This window comes from Notolabrus celidotus, chromosome 4 (assembly GCF_009762535.1).
Source record: "Notolabrus celidotus isolate fNotCel1 chromosome 4, fNotCel1.pri, whole genome shotgun sequence".
In the NCBI taxonomy this organism is placed as follows: Eukaryota; Metazoa; Chordata; class Actinopteri; order Labriformes; family Labridae; genus Notolabrus; species Notolabrus celidotus.
Window position 1 is genome coordinate 7,254,718 of NC_048275.1, and position 24,016 is coordinate 7,278,733.

The 24,016-nt window shown below is 40.5% G+C and overlaps 1 protein-coding gene across 4 annotated transcripts in view; it reads left to right on the forward strand.

Annotated features, from left to right (window-relative positions):
• Window positions 1-23,582, forward strand: part of LOC117811937 (neurexin-1a-like) — a 404,484-nt gene extending 380,902 nt beyond the window's left edge. For 3 of the 4 annotated variants that reach the window (XM_034682434.1, XM_034682438.1, XM_034682435.1), the window contains 2 exons: window positions 611-698; window positions 21,719-23,582. In XM_034682434.1, coding sequence (XP_034538325.1) covers window positions 611-698; window positions 21,719-22,023 — 393 coding nt within the window. In that variant the 3' untranslated portion in view covers window positions 22,024-23,582. The remainder of the gene's footprint in view (window positions 1-610; window positions 699-21,718) is intronic. The other variant, XM_034682436.1, reaches the window with a different exon arrangement.
• Window positions 23,583-24,016: the final 434 nt, after the last annotated feature.

Sequence of the window (24,016 nt, forward strand, 5' to 3'; positions counted from 1 at the left end):
ATGGATTTAGTATGAGAGTAGATGTGGCAGGATAATGAAGCACCACCAAATACGCCGTGGTTTGGGTTTATTTTGGATGCTTTGTCTGTAAAAGAGATACTGAATCACACAGAAAGAGAAAAAGTATTGATTTAAACCTCTGCTGCTCTGCCCTTTGTTTTCCAATCTCTCTTTTAAGCTTTCATGGCTGCTTGTCCTCTAAATGTCAGAGGTGTTTCGTGATGGCTCTTAACAATCCCTTGAAGGGCTATGCAAAGACACACACTGCAGCACAAATTGAGCATGCAAGCTGACAATTGTGCTGTGAACTTTAGCCACTGCTGTTCCCCAATAATCAGATCTCATTTCTGTAAGGAAAGCATTGCCTGGAAAGCGGTATAGCAGCTGCTACAGTGCCAGGCAGCGTGTGACCGTGTTGACAGATAAATCCAGCAGCCAAGCAGTGGAGCTGTCTGGATTCACATCTCATCTGTGCCGCTCTCCTTAACCTAACCCCCTCTGGAAACGCCACTATTGGTAGTTCTGAGTGGGAGCCATCTTACCCCATTGATACCTCGAAGCATTTCATACCCTCACAGTTCTTATGTGTTCCTCTCTCTCTCTCTTTCAGACAACCGACGACTTGCTGGTGGCGTCAGCCGAGTGTCCAAGCGACGATGAGGACATTGATCCCTGTGAGCCGAGCTCAGGTGGGTTAGGTTAGTCATCTTTTTTATTCTACTTCTCTCTGGGTGTGTCAGTGTGTCTCTGTGTGTCACAGTCCACCCCCACCATGACACTCCGGGCGCACACACAGCGTTTAAATGAGCAGATTGGAGTTTTAGTCTGGGCTTGAACACTTCTCAGAGGCAAAGTTGATTTAGTCTGGCTTTCACCGACTGCATGATACAGCAACCTGGAGGCTGGTCATTAGGTCTGACTATGAAGCTTCCATTTTGCCAGAGAGCTTGGTTTTACTGAATCATATATCACTGTACAGAAATATAAAATACATATTAGAAGAAAGGCTTTAAAAAGCAGTTCCTTTAATTTTAAATCATGATAGCAGTTTTGAAATCCAGTTAATGGGGGCAGTTTCACAAGTCACTTTTTCCAACTTTAAATTGGAAGGTTGGCTGGCTACATTTTCTTTTTTACTTTAATGGCTTAAAGATTATTCAACATTCTCCAAAACATGCTTACTCACGTCCTTGCTGAGCATTAGATAAGTTAACCACTCTTAAATCTATTGAACATTTCAAGCTGCAGCTGGAAACAGATTAGCTTCTCTGGACTCAAAGACTAGAAATAGATGAAAACTTCTGGAATCAGCCTTTGAGATTATGGTTGCCAATTTTTTCTGTATTATCCAGGACGTCCTGTTTGTTGGAACTCCATGGGTTTGTATCCAGTGGTTCACCCCATGTCCTGTATTGACGTTACTTCTGTTCAATCACTGGAGGACACTCTACTGATCCCGGATCAGATCTGACACGGACAGTAGCTCATCATGCACTGATCATATTGATTAAGTGACAGCTGACATCTCAGCCCCTCTCATGTGCATCAGCTATGGTTACAGCATCAGAAGAACCAAGTCCCACTTAAATAGGTTTTGCTTGAGCATGACCAAACAGAGCATACAGCAGCTGCAGAGATGCACAAGAGGGCCATGTTTGCTGAAGGTGCAGGGGAAATGAATCTGTTGTTTTATTTTTACTTTCTTAGAAATAAAAAAGAAATATCTGAAATCAGAGGGAGGTCTGAGGTAGAATTTGTAAGATAAGGGATTCTCTTGTTAAAAAGTCTGTAACAATGAATTTTCAGTAAAATATGGATCGAATATAATTTTTTTGCTTAGACACTACATTCAGATGTCATGTCCACACCACTGTGGCGCTAACTGCAAACATAATGTGGCCCCTTATCTGATACTAGAATAACTGCCATCCATGTTCACAAAGGCAACAAAGTCTATTAAACATCACATCTGTAGATCATAACTTGCACATAATTTCCTTTTTAATGATTTACACCAATTCAAATTTGTAAGCTAACAAGGCTAGCATTCTCCTCCTGCTTATGGAGCGACCCCTGCAAGCTAGTTCAGGCAACCCGAGCTGCATCACTATTTTACATATATATATCTTTATTTTTGAAGTGTGTTACACCAATGTGACATACAACAAGGTAATCCCCTTGTACACAACAGTTACAAAGTAGACCACCTAAACAGAACAGCAATAAAAGGAACAAGACAGATTAATCAGCATACAGATAGACAGATTCAAAGTTTTGTACTGACAATTACACACACACAAAAACCATTAACTTTTTATCATACTCCACCCTTTCTATTCTTCATCCCCACATGCAGTACCTCAACTGGGGTGCATAGCATGAGATAAGTTAATGGGAAAAAAATAAAAATAAAATAATAAAATAAAAATAAAATAATAATAATAATAATAATAATAATAATAATAATAATAATAATAATAATAATAATGGTCACAAAGCTGCATCACTTTCACATTTGCCTTGCATCATTCCTACAATCACCTGACAAAGCATCCTCTAAATGAGGCGGTCTAGTTAAGCTGCAGGACTTCCAGTCTCTAGCTTCACTTTGCCAATGTGACTACTGCCCTTTATCAGTGCTGTGCTCAACGTTCAGCCCCACCATCTCCCCAACATCCACCTGTTAGCTCCAACTAAAGTGGGTTTTATTTATTAAGTCATCACTACTTACTTTTTGCATGTTAAATTAATCTGCATAGAGTAATGAGGACGCAAAACACAAACAATGTTCTGCTGCTGAAGTAAGTTTTGATCAATACAACATGAGTTGAATGACTGAACCAGTATTTCCTCCAAGCTAGGCCAACAGACTTCTGTCTCCAGAATCAAATGCACTGCATAAACATGACTGTGGTATTGTTGCTCTCGTGCAAGTCTCAGCAAAATGCACGAGCACCTATCAGAACCTCAGATAGTTTTTAATCATGCATTATGTATTCTTTTTTCATCCATAACATTAGCGTCTTTCTCAGGTTTGCACTGACTTGGAGAAGGACCATTGAGATTTCCGTTTTTCCTAACACTGGCAGTTTTACATAACAACTCTGTCCGTTAGAACTGCATGCATAACTAACTCTCCCGACTGCTCAAGGTGTTTTGTATGTGTCAAAGCAGCTGTTATTACCGCGTTTTAATTGTGCACCTATTTCGTCTTCATTAACTCGTGGCACTTGTTAATGCGTAAACAGGGGAGTTCTCAAGAAGACGGAAAAAACACACACACACACAGTTGTAATTATCAGACTCCCACGCCTCCAACTCATGATATCAAGCAGTGTAAACCCAGAGAGGAGTGTTTGAAGGCTGATTTTGACACCAGTTTGTAGAGGGGGCCCCACTGTGGTTGATTCAATCCTACAGTGAGCAGGGGGAGTTCATTTAGTTGTTTCTCGTGTTCACAGTGTCTGAAGGTAACAGCTCTGGAAGTTTGATTGAAGTGTTTTTAAGTCTTAAAACAAACAAAAGTACATTAATCCGTACTTCTTGATGTGTTCTAGGGTTCTGATATATTTCAAATAAAAAGAAACACTTCTGTCTCCCCAAAGTGTTGGACAATAGCTCTATTTTTATCAGCTCCACTTTGACAAATAGGGATAGTAAATCTGTTTGTTCCCTGCGATGCCGCCAGACTTTTAATCTCTTACCTTGCCACACATGGAAGGCAATTAAGTCTAACCCTAGCGCTCGCCTATGAATAGAAGGATTTTCAAATGCATTCTGAAGTGATGAGAGGCACAGAGAACAATTAAGTCCAGACCCAAGGCCCCCCACTCCATCTAAATGTGCTATCGATCAGTATGTGGTCATAAAACCTCCACTAAATTAATGTCTGCCCCACAGCACAGACTATCAACTTTCAAGTCTGTGTCTCTTCCTGTTCTTCTAGCTTTCCACTCCCAGCATTAGCTGTTAGCCACAGTCCCTCTCTTTCTACAACTCTCACACTCCACATAGCGGTGATATTCCCACTGGGCGGCATCACAATAGGTACTTCCAATGTACATCTGCTACCTCTGTCACATAGGGTACACAGGAGATTGGTCTGATTCACACCAGCAGCTTGCATTATGATGTTTTTTGACAAGGGCATCTGCCAAAACATCAGTCGCGAACTGTGTGATGCTCAGGGACGCACACTCCCAGAGCAGAGTATCCCTCTCCTTCTGTGATCGCTGAAGGGGATTTGACACCAGAGCTGCGGGCTCCCAGGGTGGCAGCTGTCTAACACCGTATCCTGATTAATATCTACATTCAGAACCGTTCACACGCTCTGCCAAGCACTTACTGCATCTCAGACAAAGCTGCTGTGGATAAAGAACTGGATCCACTGCAGATGATATACTACTTTCTCATATTACTGTTCAGCTGGCTCCTTTTAATGACACCAATAGTACATCATTTTTCAAGCAACACCTTGACAGTCTGCTCCGTCTGGCGCTCAAAAGCAGAGGGCAGCCACATATACTTTTGATATCTCTCTTTCTCCCAACCTTGCGCTCAGGCTTTGCAGCATATGTATACAGTCGGATAATGTTGGTGCATAAGTGATCCCAAGGGCTGAGCTCTGAAGCAGACTATTATGTGAGCTATCCATTGCCCAAGGTCAGCTCTAGATCATCCTGTGTATCACTAAAGTCTGGTCCCACAGCAGTCCCTATCAGCCACTGAGTGACATCAATCGGGTAAACTCACTTATTGCCATGCTTTATTTCTCTTACCTCCGGAAAGCATGGAAAGCCAGCGGTACCGGCAGAGCTTATCACCTGCCTGGACTCAGATTAGATCATACTGCAGCAAATTGAATCCCCCCCTACACCCCAGTTCAGGAAACCACTGTGGAATACACAGGCCCATCATGCTGCCACACTGATCTGTTACAGGAGGCTGGTCCGGGGAGCATGCATGGACTCAGCAGTGGGGCTCTGACAGCTGAATATCACTGTGCCCGTGATAACAGACATACATTAACACTGTAACTCTAATAAACATAGGGCCACAGCGGTCATTCTGACAATCCCTTCATTTTTAGGACATTATTTCAATAATCACTGAAAACGCTGAGAATAGATAGATCTGTTGTATAAGGGAGGGGAATGAAATCGCTTCAGAGGAGGTAGCAAGAACAGTCTGTTTACAAAAATCTATATTCTAATTAATGTGGAAAAAGTACTAAGACAGAGAACCTATGGCAATTAAATGACATCATACCTATTATTCTTTTGTTTAGAGCTCCTGTGAGGTGCTATTATACTGAAGGCGCTCATTTTTGTGCATTCACACACAACACTGTCAGTTCCCCCGGCAGTCTAAGCCTATAGCAGCATAACTAAGAGCTGGTCCACACCTGAGCCAGCTCTAAATATATGTTTGAAGCCTAGTCTTGAAAGTAGAGAGGGTGTCTGCCTCCCAGACCCTGACTGGTTGATGATTCCAAAGGAGAGGTGCCTGATAACTGAAGGCTCTACCTCCCATACTATTTTTAGAGACTTTAGGTACGATGAGCAGGCCTGCATGTTGGGAGCGTAGTATTCCAGAGAGGTACTAAGGCACTATGAGCTCTTTAAGATAAAAAGGGGTCTGACAATTAAGAGCTTTGTAGGTCAGAAGAAGGATTTTAATTGTATTCTAGATTTCACGAGGAGCCAGTGCAGAGAAGCTAACATGGGAGAGATGTGCTCTGTGTTCCAATGAGCGAAGGTGGCCTGGGGGAATGTGACAACAAGTGTTTGTCTCCAAATTCCTCAGATCTCAGTCCAACTGAGCATCTGTGGGATTTGTCGGACGCCAAGTCCAACAAATGTAGGCCCCACCTCACAACTTCTACGGCTTAAAGGAGCTGCTGCTAACGTCTTGGTGCCAGTTACAACAGCAACCCTTCAGAAGTCTAGTGCAGTCCATGTCCTATTAGATCAGGGGTAGTACAGCGCTGACCTGAGAGGGGGTCCTAAACAATGATAGGTGGTCATAATCAGTTAAATACCTAAATAATAATAGCCAAGCACTGAAAACTATGCTAAGCTGTATCATCACAATCAAAGTACCCTCCTTTATGTGCGCTCTTTAGAATCATGCACTGGATTGTAGTGGGAATATGAGTCCCAGGGTCTCAGTTTACAGCCAAAGATAGGATGTAGCTTAGCAAAGGCAAAATAAATGGAAGAAATAAAAGCATGAAATGTTGGGAAAATTAAAAAATGTCAAAACTACTGCCTTTGTATCATAGTTCCAGTATTAATGCACCTAACTCCAAGATGTCAGCTGAAAATGTCTGCCAGATGTAACATGAATTTAACCAGATGAAATATATAATTTAAAAGCTACCTGGAGTGGCACTTCTGATGTTAGAGAAACATCAATTCCTGGTGTTAGGAAGAAAAGAGTCCAGCAGTAAAGAAAAACCTGTTCATTTAATGGCCAGGGTTGAAGTGTTGGCCAATCACCTGAAGAAAATACAGATGTGAGCTGGGCTGTGTGAAAATAGCCCGGTGAACAGCGCCTGGTGCTGATTTTCAAGGACCAACCTCAGGTTTTATGGTGAAAGTTAATGGAAGCGGTTGTTGCCGAGCTGCATGGGGTCAGATGGAACGGATGTCTCTTACCTACCTGCTTCATTTCATCGGCGTCATGCAGGCCGTTGATGGAGGGCAGCTGCTGCACGGTGACCCATATCCAAGGTTACATCCTGCAAACTGCCTTTGTTCCTCATCATTTGGATTTTCTCCCCTGAGCGTTCGTGCTTTTGCAGCTCGTCCTCCACATTTGCTTAAATTAGTCAAATGGTATCTCGAAAATCTGACTGGCTTTTAACACTTTTTGATTTGACTATCATTTCTTCTCACAGTCATATTGTCAGAACTCTGAGCCCTGGCTCTAAATTCAAGGCAAATTAATATTGCTACTCCAGCTTGGAATTTTTGGGTAATTGGAATATGCTTTTTAAACATCTGCCCCAGAGTTAAATCCACATTTCAGCGTCCCAAAAGCTCACTTGTTATCACTTTCTCTAGTGTAATTAATCTGTTGGAAAAAAGGAAGTTTTAAAACAGCAGTTTTCAGTTTTAGCTGGCGAGCTTGCCATTTCCATCTGTTTCCAGTCTTTGTGTTTCTCCAAGCTAACAGGCTGTGGGTTGAAGCTTTGTTTGAAACAGATCAGAGATGTTAATCTCTTCATCACAGAAAACATGAATTTGCATACTAAAGGGATGATTTTAAAGCTCCAGATACAAAATTAGATACATTTTTCAGAAATGGATGAATCCATTAAACGGGAGGGGGGGCAGTGTCACCATTGGGATCTTTTAGCACTTTATAGGTTTTATTCATCAGTTATATTAATCTTTAAAATGAATGCTGTCAAATGATTGGACTGATGGAGAAGATATTCTGCTTTCAGTATATTTAAAGACTCTGGTGACCTCTTTGAACAAATTTATTAGTGTTTTTCCTGGGGGTCAAAACTGAACTTCCCATGAGCACCTGTGTCTCTTGCCAAAACGTGCATTTGTTGTAGAAGCAAATTAAAGAAAGATCTTCTCTTTAATACTACTCGTCATTGTTAAAGACAACTTTTGATCAGGATGCAGAGTGATGAGGTCATGTGTTGATTTGTAGCTACATCAAATTATTAATCATAATGTAACAACAACCAAACTTTGTAAACTCTGTTTTATCACCATGAGTTAGTGAAGTATCTGACATAAAACAATTATCTGACATAAAACAAGTCAAGGAGAAGACTATGTTGTTTCAGACTCTCAGAGACATTTAGATAGAGACCCCTTTCCTGTTCTGTGATTTGCAGGGACACGTTTTTGCGGTCCTTAAGTCAGCAGAGCTGAAGGACAGTACAATAAAAGACCAGATGTTAAGATAAGTTGTGCTCTGTCGTCGGCTATGTCACTGGCTCTCAGACCTATAAAAGGTGTTGGTCAACAGACTTCTGGGAGCAGATTTGCAGTCACAGAGCTGTTCTCCCAAGCGTTCTGGGTGCTTGTTTGATACTGGTTTTGATTCTTGTAATGAATGCATTACTATGCAAGCAAGCCGGTGTCATGAAGATTCCCTCTACATCTACAAATCACGGGCGGCCATGATACAACATTAGCTTACAAAAGGGGAGCAGATGTACCGGTTTAAAGTTACCCATCACAGACCTGGAGCTACCGGTCTCCTAATAAATGTCTGAACAATGTAATTATGCACACGGTTTAACTCTTTAGATCTCAGAGAGCAGTGAAGCATTCACAAGCCGGCATAAACATTAAATTCGGTTCATAGCCATTCAGCTCTTTTAGCTAGCAAAGCCCTGATTGGAGAGTTTCTCTGTCTTAAATCCAATTTCAACAGAAAACGTACATCTGTTTGATAATCCTGCTCCAGTTTCAGCCATTAGGACAAAATGATCTAAAGATAAAAACTCCTCCTGCTTGATAAGTTACTTCTCACAGCCAAACTTTACCAGCAGAGCTCTAAACACAGACACTTCAGAGTGAGGGATGAAAATCGACAAATTTGGCTTTTTTAAACACAGACACTAAAATTCAGTACAGAGACATAACCAGTTTTATTACTGATAATCTCATTTTACTTCATAGGTCACGGAGAGGTGTCAGGAGAAGATTGAGACTGCTTCAAAATCAGTAAAAACTCCTCACAGTGCCTTTAACATTAATTCTGTAAAATGATAACCACTTAAAAGGAGAAAATATTCTGCTTTGAACATTTAAAAAAAAAAAGAAAAAGCATAACTAAGTTCTATTTTTCTCTTGATTTAAAACACAGAACTGGTTTTCCTTTGAACTGAAGTTTCTCTGATCCCAGCCTCTGAAGTGTTTCCTTCCACTGTGTGGAGCTCAGAGAGATATATCCAATAAAACAATGCATGCATTAATTTATAAAGCATGTAAAACCCACATTTTATGGAAAAAATAACTTCAAGAAATGCAGATACACCAGCAGCCTGAGTAAGAGTTTACATACATGCATCATTTTAGACTCCTAGAATCATCTCTCAGAGGTTTCATTCTGATCTCCAGTAGCCCTTCACTGCGGATCGCCCATAGGCAGGTTAAAGTTAATCATATAGTTCCCTTTTCTCTCTGTGCTCTCTCATCTATGTCTGTCCTGGAGCATCCTGCAGTGACATTAGCAGCTACTAATGCGTTTGACATTTGTTTTAATAGATTCAATTTATGGGTGGGGGAAATAATACACTGAGTAAACCAATAAATCAAACAGCAAATGAATCCTCTCTTTAACCCGATGGCAGTGACTGGAATGCACCCGGCCAGAGGGGAAGAAAAATTAGAGTAAATTATTGTTTTAAAAGTAGCTGGGAGATTAATGAAACATTTGGAGCACTGTGCCAGCTTAAGAGGTCACTGCCCACATTTAATAGGTTATTCAATCATACCTAGCTGGAGCCCAGTGTGTGGCATGCCTCTCTTAGCACTCCACATGCCAACAGACCGATACTAGTGGAGATGGTTTAGCAAATGGAACAAAAATCAGCCGTTGAGTGTGATCAGAGCTTGTGTCTATTAAAAACCAATGACCTTAAAGCCCCCTATGTGCTTTCTTTTACAATATATGTCTTTTATTAATGCATACTCCGGCAATTTATGCAGCCCATCTTATGGAATATTGCCATTTTGTTTTTCTGTATCCTTTCAGAGAGGATTATGCCGTCCAAGTCTCCCCTCTACATTCTATTTTAAATGGAGTGTGTTCTGAGAGAAAACAGGATTTCACACTCACTGTCAGTCTTTCTCTTTGCTGATCCCACCGTATTTATATTTTCAATTATTTTTATTTTCCTACCCCACATCTTCAGGGTGTGATGACATTGATGCTAACACAATGTGTCTGTTTAGAAGTCTAAGTAGGGCATGAAAGACTTTGCTTTCCAAAGAAAAGAAAAGAAGCCCAGCCAAAGGTCAGTTATGGTGATGGCAGAAGTTAGAGAAGACTTTGAAACATTACAAAACAAATCACAGCTGACCAATCGGAAGAGAGGCTTTGTATTGACGCAAGAAAAAGAGGCTTTTTTTTTTTATTTCACTGACTTCTTCAGCTGCAAACATTTAAAATACACTTCAGCAGTTTTCAGATTTTTTTCTGGATTTAAAAAAATATGATGAATTTATTTCAATATGTTGTTCAGGCTGGTTATCTACAGCAGTGGTTCTCAACCTTGTCAAGTCATGACCATAGACTTTATAAAATATGGATGTAGTATCCGTGACATCACCCATCTGTCTCTAAAGCGCTGTTTTGGTCACTTTGGCCACTTGGTCATGACCCTCGAGAGTTAAATCCAAGGTGTCCCCTCACCTGTTTAACCATGATGATGGCCAGAGCCAGACTAGAACCTGCAGCCGTCAGGCAGGAAACACACTGCCAGTCTGACACTGTGCAAAAACAAAAGACATCACCAGAAATAATGAGTAAGGGACAATGTATGGTTGGCAGGTTATTGCCGAGGGGTCTTGACCACCCTAAAGGGACTACAAACATGTTGACAAAAAAAATGTATTTAAAGATTATTTTTTATTGATTTAAAGTGATGTATGTATACAGTTTTTAAAAAATAGTCCCAGTGATTCCACGTCAGTTAGCGTTCCATGGTGATGGATTCTTATCTCCCTGTTCTGGTCGATTCAACATGAAACTGTCCTCATTCAGCTCTCCTTCTCCTCTGATCTCTGCGGTTCACACACCTTTAAAAAGAAACAAGTTAAATGTCACAACTTTGAACCCTGCTGCTATCATCACCACGGCTCATGGTTAAAATTTCTCTGTAGAGACCGGTAACGCATTGTTTGATTTGACATGACATGTGATCAGTTTGCCTCTGGTGTTGCTCATGTTAGGGAAAGTTAATAACTGTTAAGGGGTTGCAAGGGGGTTTGGACCAATCAGAATCAAGCATCTTACACAACCGGAGGATCAGGTAATAATATATAATTATAACCTTTATTTATATAGCTCTTTCTTTCCAAAGGTACAAAGTGCTTCATAAAAAACTTGAAAGACAGAGAAAAAAAAACAATAAAATGCATAATAACAATACAAGAAGAAGAAAATAAAGACACAGAGTGAAAATTTACACAGATCTAAAAGCCTTTCTACAAAAAAGGATGTTTTAGGAACAGATTTAAGAGTAGAGACCCAATAAAGCATGCCAGATATTAGGAGGTAGTTCATTCCAGAGTTTGGGAGCCCAACAGACCTTAATCTTCTAACAGGCTCTGGGTACAACTAGCAAAACCATATCAGCAGATCAGAGATGGGGCAGGCCTACACGGGGTATGAAGGTCAATGATGTACTGAGAGGCGTGATCATGTGGAGCTTTAAAAGTGATTGAATAGGCACTGTGATGTAAAAACCATTAGCCATATATATAATTTTATTTTTAATACGTTTTTTTAATTTTAATTTTAATCCACAACCATTTACCCCAGAATTTGCGACCACCCTTTGATTCTGAACCCCAAGGTTGTGACTCAATGATCTAAATGAAAGAAAAAAACTTAACTTAGAGAATTACTGAAAAGGGGTGAAGTCAAAAAAACCTCAACCTCTTAAGGATTCCTTTCTTTCCCCATTAAAGAACCTCAAAAAACCCTCTGATAAGTGTATTAACTGTTCTTTTAAGAGTCAAAAATAGAATATGTTTGGCTTTATGCTGCTTTAATAATGCTGAAGAATATACAGAACAGATAAACAGCTCAACCAAAATGTCTGTGAATGGTTCTAATTCTTCATAGCTTTAATTTTGTTCAGTCAAAAATCTATTTTCAAGAGTGTCCTGGCAACGACAGGCAGCAGACCAGCTGACAAGGTTTCCAACAAACAGGGAGCAGCCACATAAACATAATACAAGAGGTGATATTAAAACTTTAAAAACAGAATAAAAGTGAAACAACTGGACCACAATCATATACATATCAAGAGGAACATCTACAGCCAGGTATGTCTGACTCCAAGTCATTCAACAGCAGCTTGAAATGAGCTTATGAGACCAGATCCTTCAGTTTCACCTATTTTTGTTATTTGTTCAAAGTACAGGGAGCTGCAAACTTTAACGCCTTTTTCACATCTCAGCTCTGACCTTTGGAACAGGCTGGAAGAAAAGGTCCTTGGACCAGAGATTAGAAGTTCCTGTACTCCTCTGTCTGATGTAAGTTTGAAGATATGAAGGAAGCAGACCCTAAAATAGACTTTTAAATAAGTTTAGATTAAAAAGTTTATTTAAAAAAAAGACTATATTCAGACAAAGACCGGGGAACGAGCTCATACAGCAAACAGGGACGAGTGAGGGCAGTACAGTGAGCTCAGATAGCCGAAGCTTTCTGGGGATTTTATAAGCAGTGATATTGGACATTTAACAGAAAATTGTGCCTTCACACATCCAGGACTCATCTCACAGAACAGTTTGTGTCAAAGCTCTGCAATACAAAGTGTGAACCTGTGGTTTAGATCTGATTATCCACTTGCAGCAGAAGGCGACTCTTTATCAACACAATGGAAAGTTTCAGTGTAGCTAAAGGCGCATGGCATCCATCATAAATACAGACCCTGACAACATGTAACCTCTGTTTTCAGGAATCTAATCAGGAGATGAAGTCCAGACTCATGCCGGTGTAGTCCAGCCAGCCTGGCTTTGCTCTCTTTTCATCTCTTAAAGTTAAACTCCTCCGGGCGATGGCTTAAACTGCGCCGTACCTTAGACGGGGGGCTCATTCAAACACCTTTTGATAATTCTCACTCCGACCTCATTTCATGCTCACTCAGCTCTCTGTTCATCAGCCACCATCAGTGAGAGCAGAGCCGCTTCAGGCTCACACATGCATGCTGTCATCGGGCACACTGCCAGCATGTCACAAGTACAGGGTGGCTTGCATCACTTCTGGAGGACACTCAGATAATTAAAGAGGGAAGAGGGATTTAATAAGTGTTTTGGCTCTGCTGGAGTTGATACAGTGACCTGTCTGCACACTGATCCCCGACTCTGTGACGGCTGTGACAGCTCGTGATTATGGCTGGATATGTGAAGGAAGAAGATGGTATAACACTAATCTGGCTGAATAACAGCAATGTGTCACTGAGCATGCCAGCTAAGCCTGGGTCGCTCTCAAGACATCCCACAACCACACCTCCTTAAGCTCTCAAGAGATGCACGGTGCACGGTGCACTGCTCACGTTTATCAGCTGATGCAGGTTGTAGAGAGGCACACGAAATCCCATTTCAGTGCCGACTTCGGAAAAAATATCTCATATATATATAGATATATATATTTATATATGTTGATATATAGATCTTTGACATCAGGGTTGCCATAGTGCACCCTCTTATGAAAAAGCAGTGTCATGTGCACTCTTTCAGCCCATTACAGCCACCAGTTAACAAAAGGTCAAGCCCTGTCTGTCCATTCAATAAATCTTAAGTAGTCCTGGTTGGCCCATTACCTCTCAACAAGCCTCATACGCACCTGAAGTAACCCCTCAGCTCCTCTCTCCATGTTTTTCCTTCATCTGCATCCCCCGTCAAACCTGCTCACCCCTGCTCCAAATTACCAAACAAATGAACCAGCCCGCTGGAGACAAATGAGGAAAAATAGTCTTTGAAGAGGACCATTTATTCAAATCCCACCTGACAGTGAGGAATCTCTGATCCCCTTCCTCTCCTTGAAAGCATGTGGCGAAAAAGAAGTCAGGCAAGAAGAAGGGGAATCACATCAGGCATTTTCACAGGCTTTTAAATGACAAGTTATATACGCTTATATCTCTGAGAGGCGAGCTCATGTATCCGGGTAGAACGAGGAGAAAAGATGCTATCAAATCAACTCTGCAGGAAGCAGGACATCGAAGCCAAACCAATCTCTGTGTTCATGTCATTGTGCTCTTCTGTATGGCAAATGCAATTTCTGCTCAGGCTATTTAATGTTCCTCACTTGATCTAATGGATCAGGGTCATATATGAAATCATCTGCTCATCACTTAACCTTTTTTCTTCTGCATCTCTTCTGGAAGAATCTGATGAAAACAAATGATTTGTGACTAAATGGCTTACACATCAAGTGTTGTCCTTGTGGCTAAAACAGCAAGGACTTTATGACGCTCCGTATGTGATACTGTAATTTAAGTCTGGCTCGGGGATGAGACACTGAGGAGAAAGTTATTCTGGCAGCTTTTGCACAACTGCAATCCTTCAAAAGTTAACCCCCCTGAGTTTACCTCTATCACTTCACAAGTGCACCCCCGCCAGGCTGCCATGAAGCTAGGCGCCACTTTAAGGTCATTTTCCCCATGTCTAATTTTACCCTTGGGTACGCTCGAGTAGAGCGCATAAGAGCAGCCATCATTTTAAACACTTGTTTCAGGCACTATTTCTCTCTCAGTTTATGTGCCTTCATTCTGAGGTGATGGAGTGCTAATGAACAGACAGGCAGATGCATTTTCGCTGATGTCTTATGAGGCGTTCTCGAAGGCCTCGTGTCTGCCGCATTACTTTGTCTGAAGCCAACTTGAGGGCACAGCAGGGCAGCGTGCACAGCCTGACTCATGGGCAACAAACGAGCTACATCATCAGGTGTACCAGATAATCCAAGGGACTAGGAAAGATCCACTCGTGCAATCAGGTGTCTGTTTAATAGACACTTCTGAGACCAAACGCAAGCTAATGAGCTGTAATGAATGCTAATCTTTTTGGAATAAACATGGCCGCATCAGCACGGTGCTAAATGCAGTGTAGATCCTTTAAGTCAGGGGTGTCCAAACTTTTTTCAAAGAGGGCCACATTTGATGTTGTCTGAATACCTCAGGGCCATTGTCTCCTACTGAAACTTAGGAATCATACAAGTTATATATGAAATCTCTATTTAATAACAATTATTTTAAATTTTTCTCAATAAAACAGTAACTAGGAAGTCCTCAGTTCTCCACAAGCCATGTAAACATTAGCAAACTGTATCTTCTTCTGGAGGAAAACGGATTTCCTCACACTTCTTTTGGTGTTGTTTTTAAGACTGTTCTGACCAGCAGACAACATTTTATAACAAAATAATTATTTTCCTCAATCAATCAATCAATCAATCAATCTTTATTTATATAGCGCCAAATCACAACAAACGTTATCTCAAGACGCTTTTACAAACATAGGAGGTCTAGACCACTCTATGTCAAATGATGAACAGAGACCCAACTTCAAGACAGGGTAAGACTCAGTCTGACCCCACCTTAATCCATCATGAGCATTGCACATCGCAGTATTTAGCTAGTTACAGTGGTGAGGAAAAACTTCCTTTTAACAGGCAGAAACCTCAGGCAGAACCAGACTGATGTTAGACAGCCATCATGCCTCGACCGAGTTGGGTCTGGAAAGACAGATAGAGGGGAGTAAGAGAGAGAGATGATAGTGATGAGACGAGTCGTAGAAGCTGTTGCCGCTGGAGTCCAGCACGTCCGTATCAGCTGGAGTCCAGATCGTCCACAGCAGGAGGACTGCGTTCTGAAGAATTTTTATGCATCAAATTTGGACTTTTCTGTACAATTTCATAATTGTGATATCGTCTTGTGTCCTCTTTTGTGTCTTCTGAACTTTCAGTGTTCATCAAGAACATTTTCACATCATGATGAAAACATTCATTTGAAAATCTGTCAACTTTAAGAGTTCTTGTGTTTCTTCTTTATTGCCGTCTTGCAGAATTCCCAGAGCTTTGACTTTAGGAAGGTTGTCCATATGAAGCTTTTTGAGACGTTTCTGGATTGACTTTAGTTTTGTTTGTGCGCTTGAAAGAAACTGCCAATGTACAGATGATTTAGAAGGTGATTAATGTCTGTGCTATAAATAACACAATTAAAGATGGAGGCTTGGGGCCATAAATCAATGGACCTTGGGCCGCGATTGGCCCCCGGGCCTTACTTTGGACATGCCTGCTTTAAGTAGTCGTCACTCAGCTTTATTTTAAAGATTTTCAACAGGAAACACGAAGAATCTGGATAAAAATCTTCAACTATGAGTCTATCTCTCTATGACTGGATCACAAAGCGTACTTCCTTTACATTTCCTGCGACTGGAAGAATTGTTATCACTTCATTGGGGAGTTACTTATGAGAAAGTCTGTGTGTGAACTCAGCCTGTGGAGAGCCAATCAACAGATCCATGCAGGAGGAAATAAAGCCCAGAGCTTGAGGTGTTAGATCACAAAAGAAATAACAACACACCATGGCTCTGTTATCACATGACTCACTCCTGATGTTGCAGACTGAGGCCGCCTGCCTTCTGAACTCTTCTAACTTTGTCACCTTGCTGAAGGAGTCAGCCCAGGTCTCGTATAGTGAGAGCTCTCCCCTCCGTCAACCTGCTATGTTATCTACACTTTCACCTTTTTGACCCCAGACAAAGGATAGATAGCAAATATGAAAGTAAGTCAGTGTTAATACTGGCACAATGTCTCGCTGGAGAAGAGCCGTGTCAACCAGTGGCTTTTGCCCACAAGGCGAGAGCATTCTTCACACCTGTCTGCAAGGATAAGTGGGCTTGTCACAAGCAGAGCTAATCTGTTGCAACGCTCAGTCACACTCAATCCCCCAGTGGTGCTCCCTGCTTGTCCTTGAATGTCTGCTGGCATTGGAAGCATACTTCAGCCACTGATCAGTCTCACTATGGTAGGAAACATGTCAATGAACAGCAGCAGCATCTCATCTCCCGGCAGACAGCTTACAGAACTTTTGCCCTTTTACAGTTCACACTTTTTCATACCTTTTCAGTCTGGCTTGAAGAAGATTTACCAAAAATAGACACGTGTTCCATCGGTGTGGGTCACTCTCTAATATTACATCATAGGAGCTGTCAATCACGAAGAGATATGAATGCAATCAGGAAAAGTTGTTTATCTGTAAAGTCACCAACTCTGAGTAGAAATTAGAAGAGGGAAACAGAGATGAGGGCTATCAGAGACGGAAGGAGAGTTGTGTTATCACTTGGACAGCATTCAGGATGTGAAGTGGTTACGCTGTTTCGCAATCACCTTCCTATTCAGCGTGGGAAATGATGCCCAAAAGTGGAGGAAGTTAGAGTTATTGAACACAGAGTGATTGTTTTTGTACAAACATAAAGTAAATGCAAAATGGACGTAAAGTAAGACCAGAAGAGCCTTTTGTTGTTTTGTTCAAATGAATTAAAATTGCACTTTCGTTTTCCTATGGAAGCACTTCCCCTCATTTCAAGTTATTTCAAGGAATGAAAGTCAAATGGCCGATCAATGACCCTTACCAATGGAGTGCTTGTATTCCCCAAGTGTGGAATTGAAAGAAAACGTCTGCAAGTGTTTTCATATTTGCATAGAAACCAATGGATACTTTGAAAAATCCACCCTGAGCCAAATTAGCACGGTTTGCAGAATGGTGATGTTAAGCATATGTGATTCTTTGTAGGTTTGAAAATGTATGCAAATCCACTGGCATGGTCCTTTTAATGGGAGTTACAGCAGCTGGTTATATTCAGTGTAATCTGAAGGACAGGAACACCTTCACTGAAAAAACCCCAAGAACTGTCTGAGGTTTATTTTGCGACTTGTTGCCACTAAAGTGCTACGCTGAGATGTGCTGTATCATCTTATTAATTCTGTCTGTCCTTCACGGATCAGGGAGAAATGGTCTTTTTCCACGATGAGAACAAGAACTGCCCTCTTTACTCATGATCAGATAACTTAGTCTGTCATAAAAGAAGGATTTGATAAGATGAGACAGGGTGATTGTGCTGAACTTCAATAGCAGCAACATTTGTTTTCCGTGTCTTTTTCCTTTTGATGTAAGACAGAATAGAGAGTTTTTCCCTCTGCTGTGGATACTGAGCTCCAGTTTAGGACGAGAGCTGCTCACTTGGAAAATATTCTTCTGACTGGACAAGATCAAAGGATCGAGATAATCAAGAGACAATGTCAGAGTTTTTGTTTTAGAGTGAAATTTCTTTTTTAAAGCTGCTTCATATCAAAGCTGGAGGAAGCAATTATTTCAAAAACCAAATGTTCCCGGGAAAAAGTAATGAGAAAAGTGGGACAGCAAAATGGGACATGAGGGACCGGCATGCTCGGTACATTTCAATTAAAAGACTCATTTTATTGGTATATACAAATGTTGATAGCTGTCATAGTGAATGTTAAATTTAAATTAGTAATGACTGGCTCACATGAAAATGCATGGACATCTTAGATGAATATTGTAGTTTCTCTGGATGTATATTGCATTAGGTTCTGTCCATGAGCTCATATACCCATCTGTCAACTCAATATAAATCTATAATGAATCTGTATGATGGTCTTATACTGCTCTTAATGGGTAGTAAAGCTTTTATGTTACAGGAAGTGCGTGGTATTCTCTCTCCATGAGCACATATAGTCAGCTAGAGAAGGGAACCAAATATATAAGAATTACTATTTTAACAGCATAAAACATTGGAGCTTTATTATATTCCAACTATCTATGATCATCAAGGTTTTAGGGGAGCTGTGGCTCAGTGGTGGAGTGGGTCGTCTCTTTAATTGGATAGTTGGGGAATCGATCCCTGCTCCCGCCATCACATACTCCAAATTCCCTCTGGTGACATAATCAGAGGTGTGAATGAGTATGAGTGGGGTAAGATGATACTGATGGTCTCCTACTTTAGCATCCTCTGCCATCAGTGTGTGAATGTGTTGTGAATGTGTTGTGAATGGGTGAATGTGACATGTAGTGTTAAAGAGCTTTGAGTGGTCAGATGGATGAGAGAAGCACTTAACACTGGCTGCATTGATAAGTATTACTGAGTATCGTCTGCATAACACTTAACATGTATAGTGTTTCCTCGTGAGACTATCCAGAGGAAGCATCTATAAGGTGAGCCAGAGAACCTTGAGGAAATCACTGACTAACTTTGGTATGCATGGATGACTTATCCCTGACATCCTTTCAATACATAAGATTTAAATCCACTTAATACAGCTCTTGTGATGCCAATGTATTATTCTAGTCTCTGCAACAGGACATGATGGTATACCGAGTCAAACGCAGGTAACGATAGAGCTTTTCTTGATACTAGTGGAGCAAGATCAACCAAAATAGATCAGCTGCTTTTGAAGAATTCATAAGTAAAAGCACTTATGGAGCTGATACAGCAGTCTTGTAGTAGTATGGCCATTCTTGATTGTAGCAGAGCATATTTAACCTCACTAAGATAACTCCATTTAGAATCCAAAAGAATGATTGATTTACCTTTTCATGCAATAACACCATGAAATCATTTTTAATCAACATCAAACACATATGACATGAAAAGATGGACAAACCTTGGCGTTGTGTCCTCATCATTTAGGAGCCAAACAAACAAGAAGAGTTCATTTGCAGAAACAGACAACTCACTTTTTAAAAAAAATTAAAAAATGTTTCAAAAAATATGTTTTTTTCTATTAGTAGCTTTAGGTATTATCAATCAATTGAAGTTGGGTGGCTTTGACTAAGTCAAAATGACGTTACTAATCAGAGGTATCTTAAAAATGTGACTTTATTAAAAATCTATATTAAAAAGAAAGGTGTTTTTTGAAAATGTATAAAAATAAACTCTTCTCCTTAAAAACAAACTTTGACAATGCTAACACACTATTGGTGTTTAAATGCATTTCTATGTCGTTAGCCAGAATTTTACCTTCAAAATAAGGTACAAAAACAGACAAAATGAGCATCAACCTAGGTAAATACCTGAGAGATAAATTAATCTGTAAAATAAGCTTACAGTTAAAGCATTGACGCATTAACCTCACATCTAGAGATTCATCACTTGGCATGCCCAGGACTTTTTCAGTGTACTGGATACTTCCCTGTCCTCTCCATATCACAATTTATTTTGGCGGTTTATAATGGGTCCTAAAATGCATTACCCATGGTGCACTACATGAAGATTGCATTATTTCACTGGCATTACATGACACTCAATTGCATGTGTTCACTGTAGAGTAAGCTACTGTAACCACAAGTAGCCACAGCTACTGTATGCGGTTTATATTAGCCTGGTGGAGAATTAGATGGGGGGCTTGGTGATGCAGAGATGGAGAGGTTGTGTTTTTGTGTGACACACTGAAGTAGTATTTTCAATGAATGTGTTTATGCAATACTAAAAAGGCTGGACAATACATGCACCATCAAGTGAATAAAGGGGAGTACCTGCTCTTCATTCATCCACTTAAAGCCCTGAACTTTAAGTGTCTCAGAGTCCTGCAGAGCTGAACCTTCATAACTTTCCGGTCAACAGAAAATAAAATGATTCATACCAATATCATCAAAGCTATATATGTGTCTGTTGTTATTTTACTCTGTCCAGTAAAAATGCTAATCGAAGCAAAACATCTTCTCCTCAACATAACTATGATCTGAACCCAGCTGTAAATCCCTCAAATATTTTATGCCCAAATCCAGTGGAACCAGAGTGCTTTCATATCCAAAATGTTAGCGTTGAGTGTTTGGATTTCACAAATGCAACAAAGAGGGCTTAAACAGAAATGATGACTGCTACAAAAACACACAGAGATGTGCCAGGAGGACTGAATTATATCAGGGGGCTGACGTGTTTTCAGAATATGTTCCATTGAATGGCAGCTTTTCAGAAAAGAAGTGGGGATAGCCTTTGGCAAAATCTGCTGAGTCAATTGAAGAATTGTTTCTCTGTGAAAGACTTATTTTCACAGACTATGTGATGCAGTCATGCTGTGTAGATATATAGTGAATGTTGGAAATGCGGCCCCGTTCATTCATGACTGAGCTTTAAAATATGTAATGAGCCTCTGAGTGTGTGTTTAATGAATCATTTACACATTAGTCTTCTTGTCAGCTTCACTTCTGATTGTACTTAATCTCTTTATCCTACAGTATCTCACCTTCTCTCTCTCCGGCATGTAAGGGAATTCAATAAATGTCATTGGATTAATGTTCTGCAGGAATTATAACTCTAATAGGCAGTAGCCTAGACAGGTAAAATGGCGTGTACTTAAGGCAAAGCTGACAAAAATATCCAGCCCCTACCTTTATTGAAACTTTTAATACATACTTTATTTCTTCAGTCTGCAGCAGGATTGACTGTGCTGCAGTTCAGTATAATTTCTGGATTTTGAGTCTGACAAAGGATTTAAAATAAAGTCTTGAAGAGAGTTATAAGGAAAAATTACAGGGGGGTATTTGTGACTTATTTTACAGCAAGGGGAGTGTATGACAGTTTTATCAAGCATAGCAAAGGGACTGTTAAAGGATTAAACATTTAGATTATTCTTTTTTATTAATCTACAGAAAAAAAAGAAAGAGTCCAGCTGGGACCCTCTAATCCTCTCTCTTTTATGGCATTATTTTAGCATCATTACTGACAAACATTGCGTGTTGTCACTTCCTTGTGTAACTGGATGCTTTTCTTTAAGACGGGGAAATCAATTTCATCAGCCAGCCTCTACTCTCAGCTTCAGCAGCCCTGAGGCATGATGTCTGTACTATCATTCCACATAAAACCGGGGTATTGATCCAGAGTGAAAACAGATGCATCCGCTCCCATGATTCTTCTTAAAGTAATGATGAGAAATGTTTAAGATAGTGTGATTTTGTATAATTAAGGTAATCATATCTGTGTCTCCCTTGCAGCCAATCCCACTGGTGCTGGACCGCGGGGAATCCCAGGCACATCGGAGGTCTTCCGGGAGTCCAGCAGCACGACAGGGATGGTGGTCGGCATCGTAGCAGCGGCGGCGCTTTGTATTCTCATCCTGCTTTACGCCATGTACAAATACCGGAACAGAGACGAAGGCTCGTACCACGTGGACGAGAGTCGCAACTACATCAGCAACTCGGCACAATCCAACGGCACCGTAGTCAAAGAGAAACCAGTCAACACCGCAAAAACCTCAAGCAAGAACAAGAAGAACAAGGACAAGGAGTACTACGTGTGATTGTCAAGGATTTGGTCTTTGCCAGACCGACTTCAACATTTATTAAAAAGACAAATCAGGACTTTAACATGTGTACAGTATAATAAAGATGAACATTATTTAGTCTTTTTTTTCCTATGAGACAATGCTCTGAAAAGTATGAAAAATGAAAAGATTATTGTCTTCAGAGAACTGGAGACTGTCCAGGAAGAAACTGATTAAAATTGCTCTGGCAAGCGATGGAAGATAAGACTATAAACATATCTAACATGTCAACCAAACAATATGAACCCATCTGTGACTTGTTTCCTCAGCCGGGACGATACGATCTGACTTTGTTTCTGGTGAACCGAGGAGCACAGATGCACTTTGCAAAAAGGAAGCTTCAGCATTACAAACTTAATGTTTTCATTTACATTGCCTGTGTTTGTGTTGTTTGGACTTTTTCTACAGAAAATGACACAATGCATAAATAAATACATACATAAATACGCCAAACATTTACTGTGGATGATGAGAAAAAAAAATCAGGTTACAGTGAATTCAGAAAGAATGAAAAAAATCTGCGATGGAAGTCCGAGGAACCGGCCAAAGTACTCCCCTGAAGAGGCAGCGATTGGCCGGCAGAGACTATACCAATACCTGGCTGACTGTGTTGTTGCAGTGCAAGGATGAGAATGGACGTCAGTTTCTCTTAAGGACAATGTAACACAAGAAGAAAAACGTCCAATGTGACAGTGAGAAATCTGGAGGCCTTCGATTTCACGTGGTGTGAACTCAAAGGGATGAGTTTCCTCGGGAACGTCTCAAGCGTTAAGATCGGGGAGCCATGCACGCAAAATTATCTTATTACAGTACATATGTTTATATACAGTACAACCACATCTATATGTGCTTTCTGGACTGTGACAAAGTGGTGTTTTATAGCCTGTTGTATAGATGATGCAAACTATAACTGCTCCTCAACCATTTTGGAATAAAACTTCAACAAAAAAAAGGACAAAAAGAAGACATAAGTGTTACTAAGTGTTGCTAGACATAGAAGATTTTATGAAGACATCTGCTTTTTTTTCAGTTTGATGATAATTTGATTCTCCCCTGTTTTTACATGTGTTCCTATATAGTTTTTATACAAATGCCAACCTGAGATAGATGACCCCAGACCAGTAGTAGCCTATCTGTTTCCCAAAAACTGCATAAGGCGTTGGTAGGGTGGCATGAAAACTTGTGTGGATCTCTTTTAAAGGATGCTGGTAGAATCACTGCCTTCCTGCTCAATCCCGACGTACGAGTGAGAATGAAATCTGAGGTAATGAATGACTATGAGCAAGATGATGATGGATGATGATGACTATGATAAAGATAAATTACCTTGCTGTGTGTTTCCAAGTGGTATTACAAGATTGTCCGACGTGTGCTTGGGTGGATGCAAAAACCAGAGGAGAATAGCTCAAATAAGTCTCCGTTTCAACTGTTCTGTGTTTGTTCTGTCATTCTGTCAGTCAATTCTGCTTTCCAGAGACCTGTACTTGGAATGAGTATGAGGACAATGACCATGATCTATAAATGATGATTATAAATTCTGTTTGTTTGCTCCTTCTTTTACTTCCTCTGTGGTGTTTTATGTTCGGATGTAACTCCTCTTGTACTCGAAGAAAAAATAGAATCATGATAAAAAAAATAGTTTTGAAAATAAAATATTGCAGAAGTGAATTTACACCAGTCTATTGACAGAATGTATCAAAGAAACCTGCAGGATGACAGATCTAAATGTCAGAGAGTATGAAAATGTTTTGACAGTTACTCCAGAGCACAAGTCTAGCTTGGTGATTTAACTGCATGCCTCACGTAGAGAGGCTATAACGGCCGAATGCCACTGGATCCATGTCCGGTCCATCTCTGATTCGTCACAGCACTGGAGTTGATAGGTTTCTATTTTAGCCAATGTGTTAACTTCCACTGGATCCACTCTGTTGCGATCTTGTTGCGCTTCTGATGTGGCACGCCAGAGCTC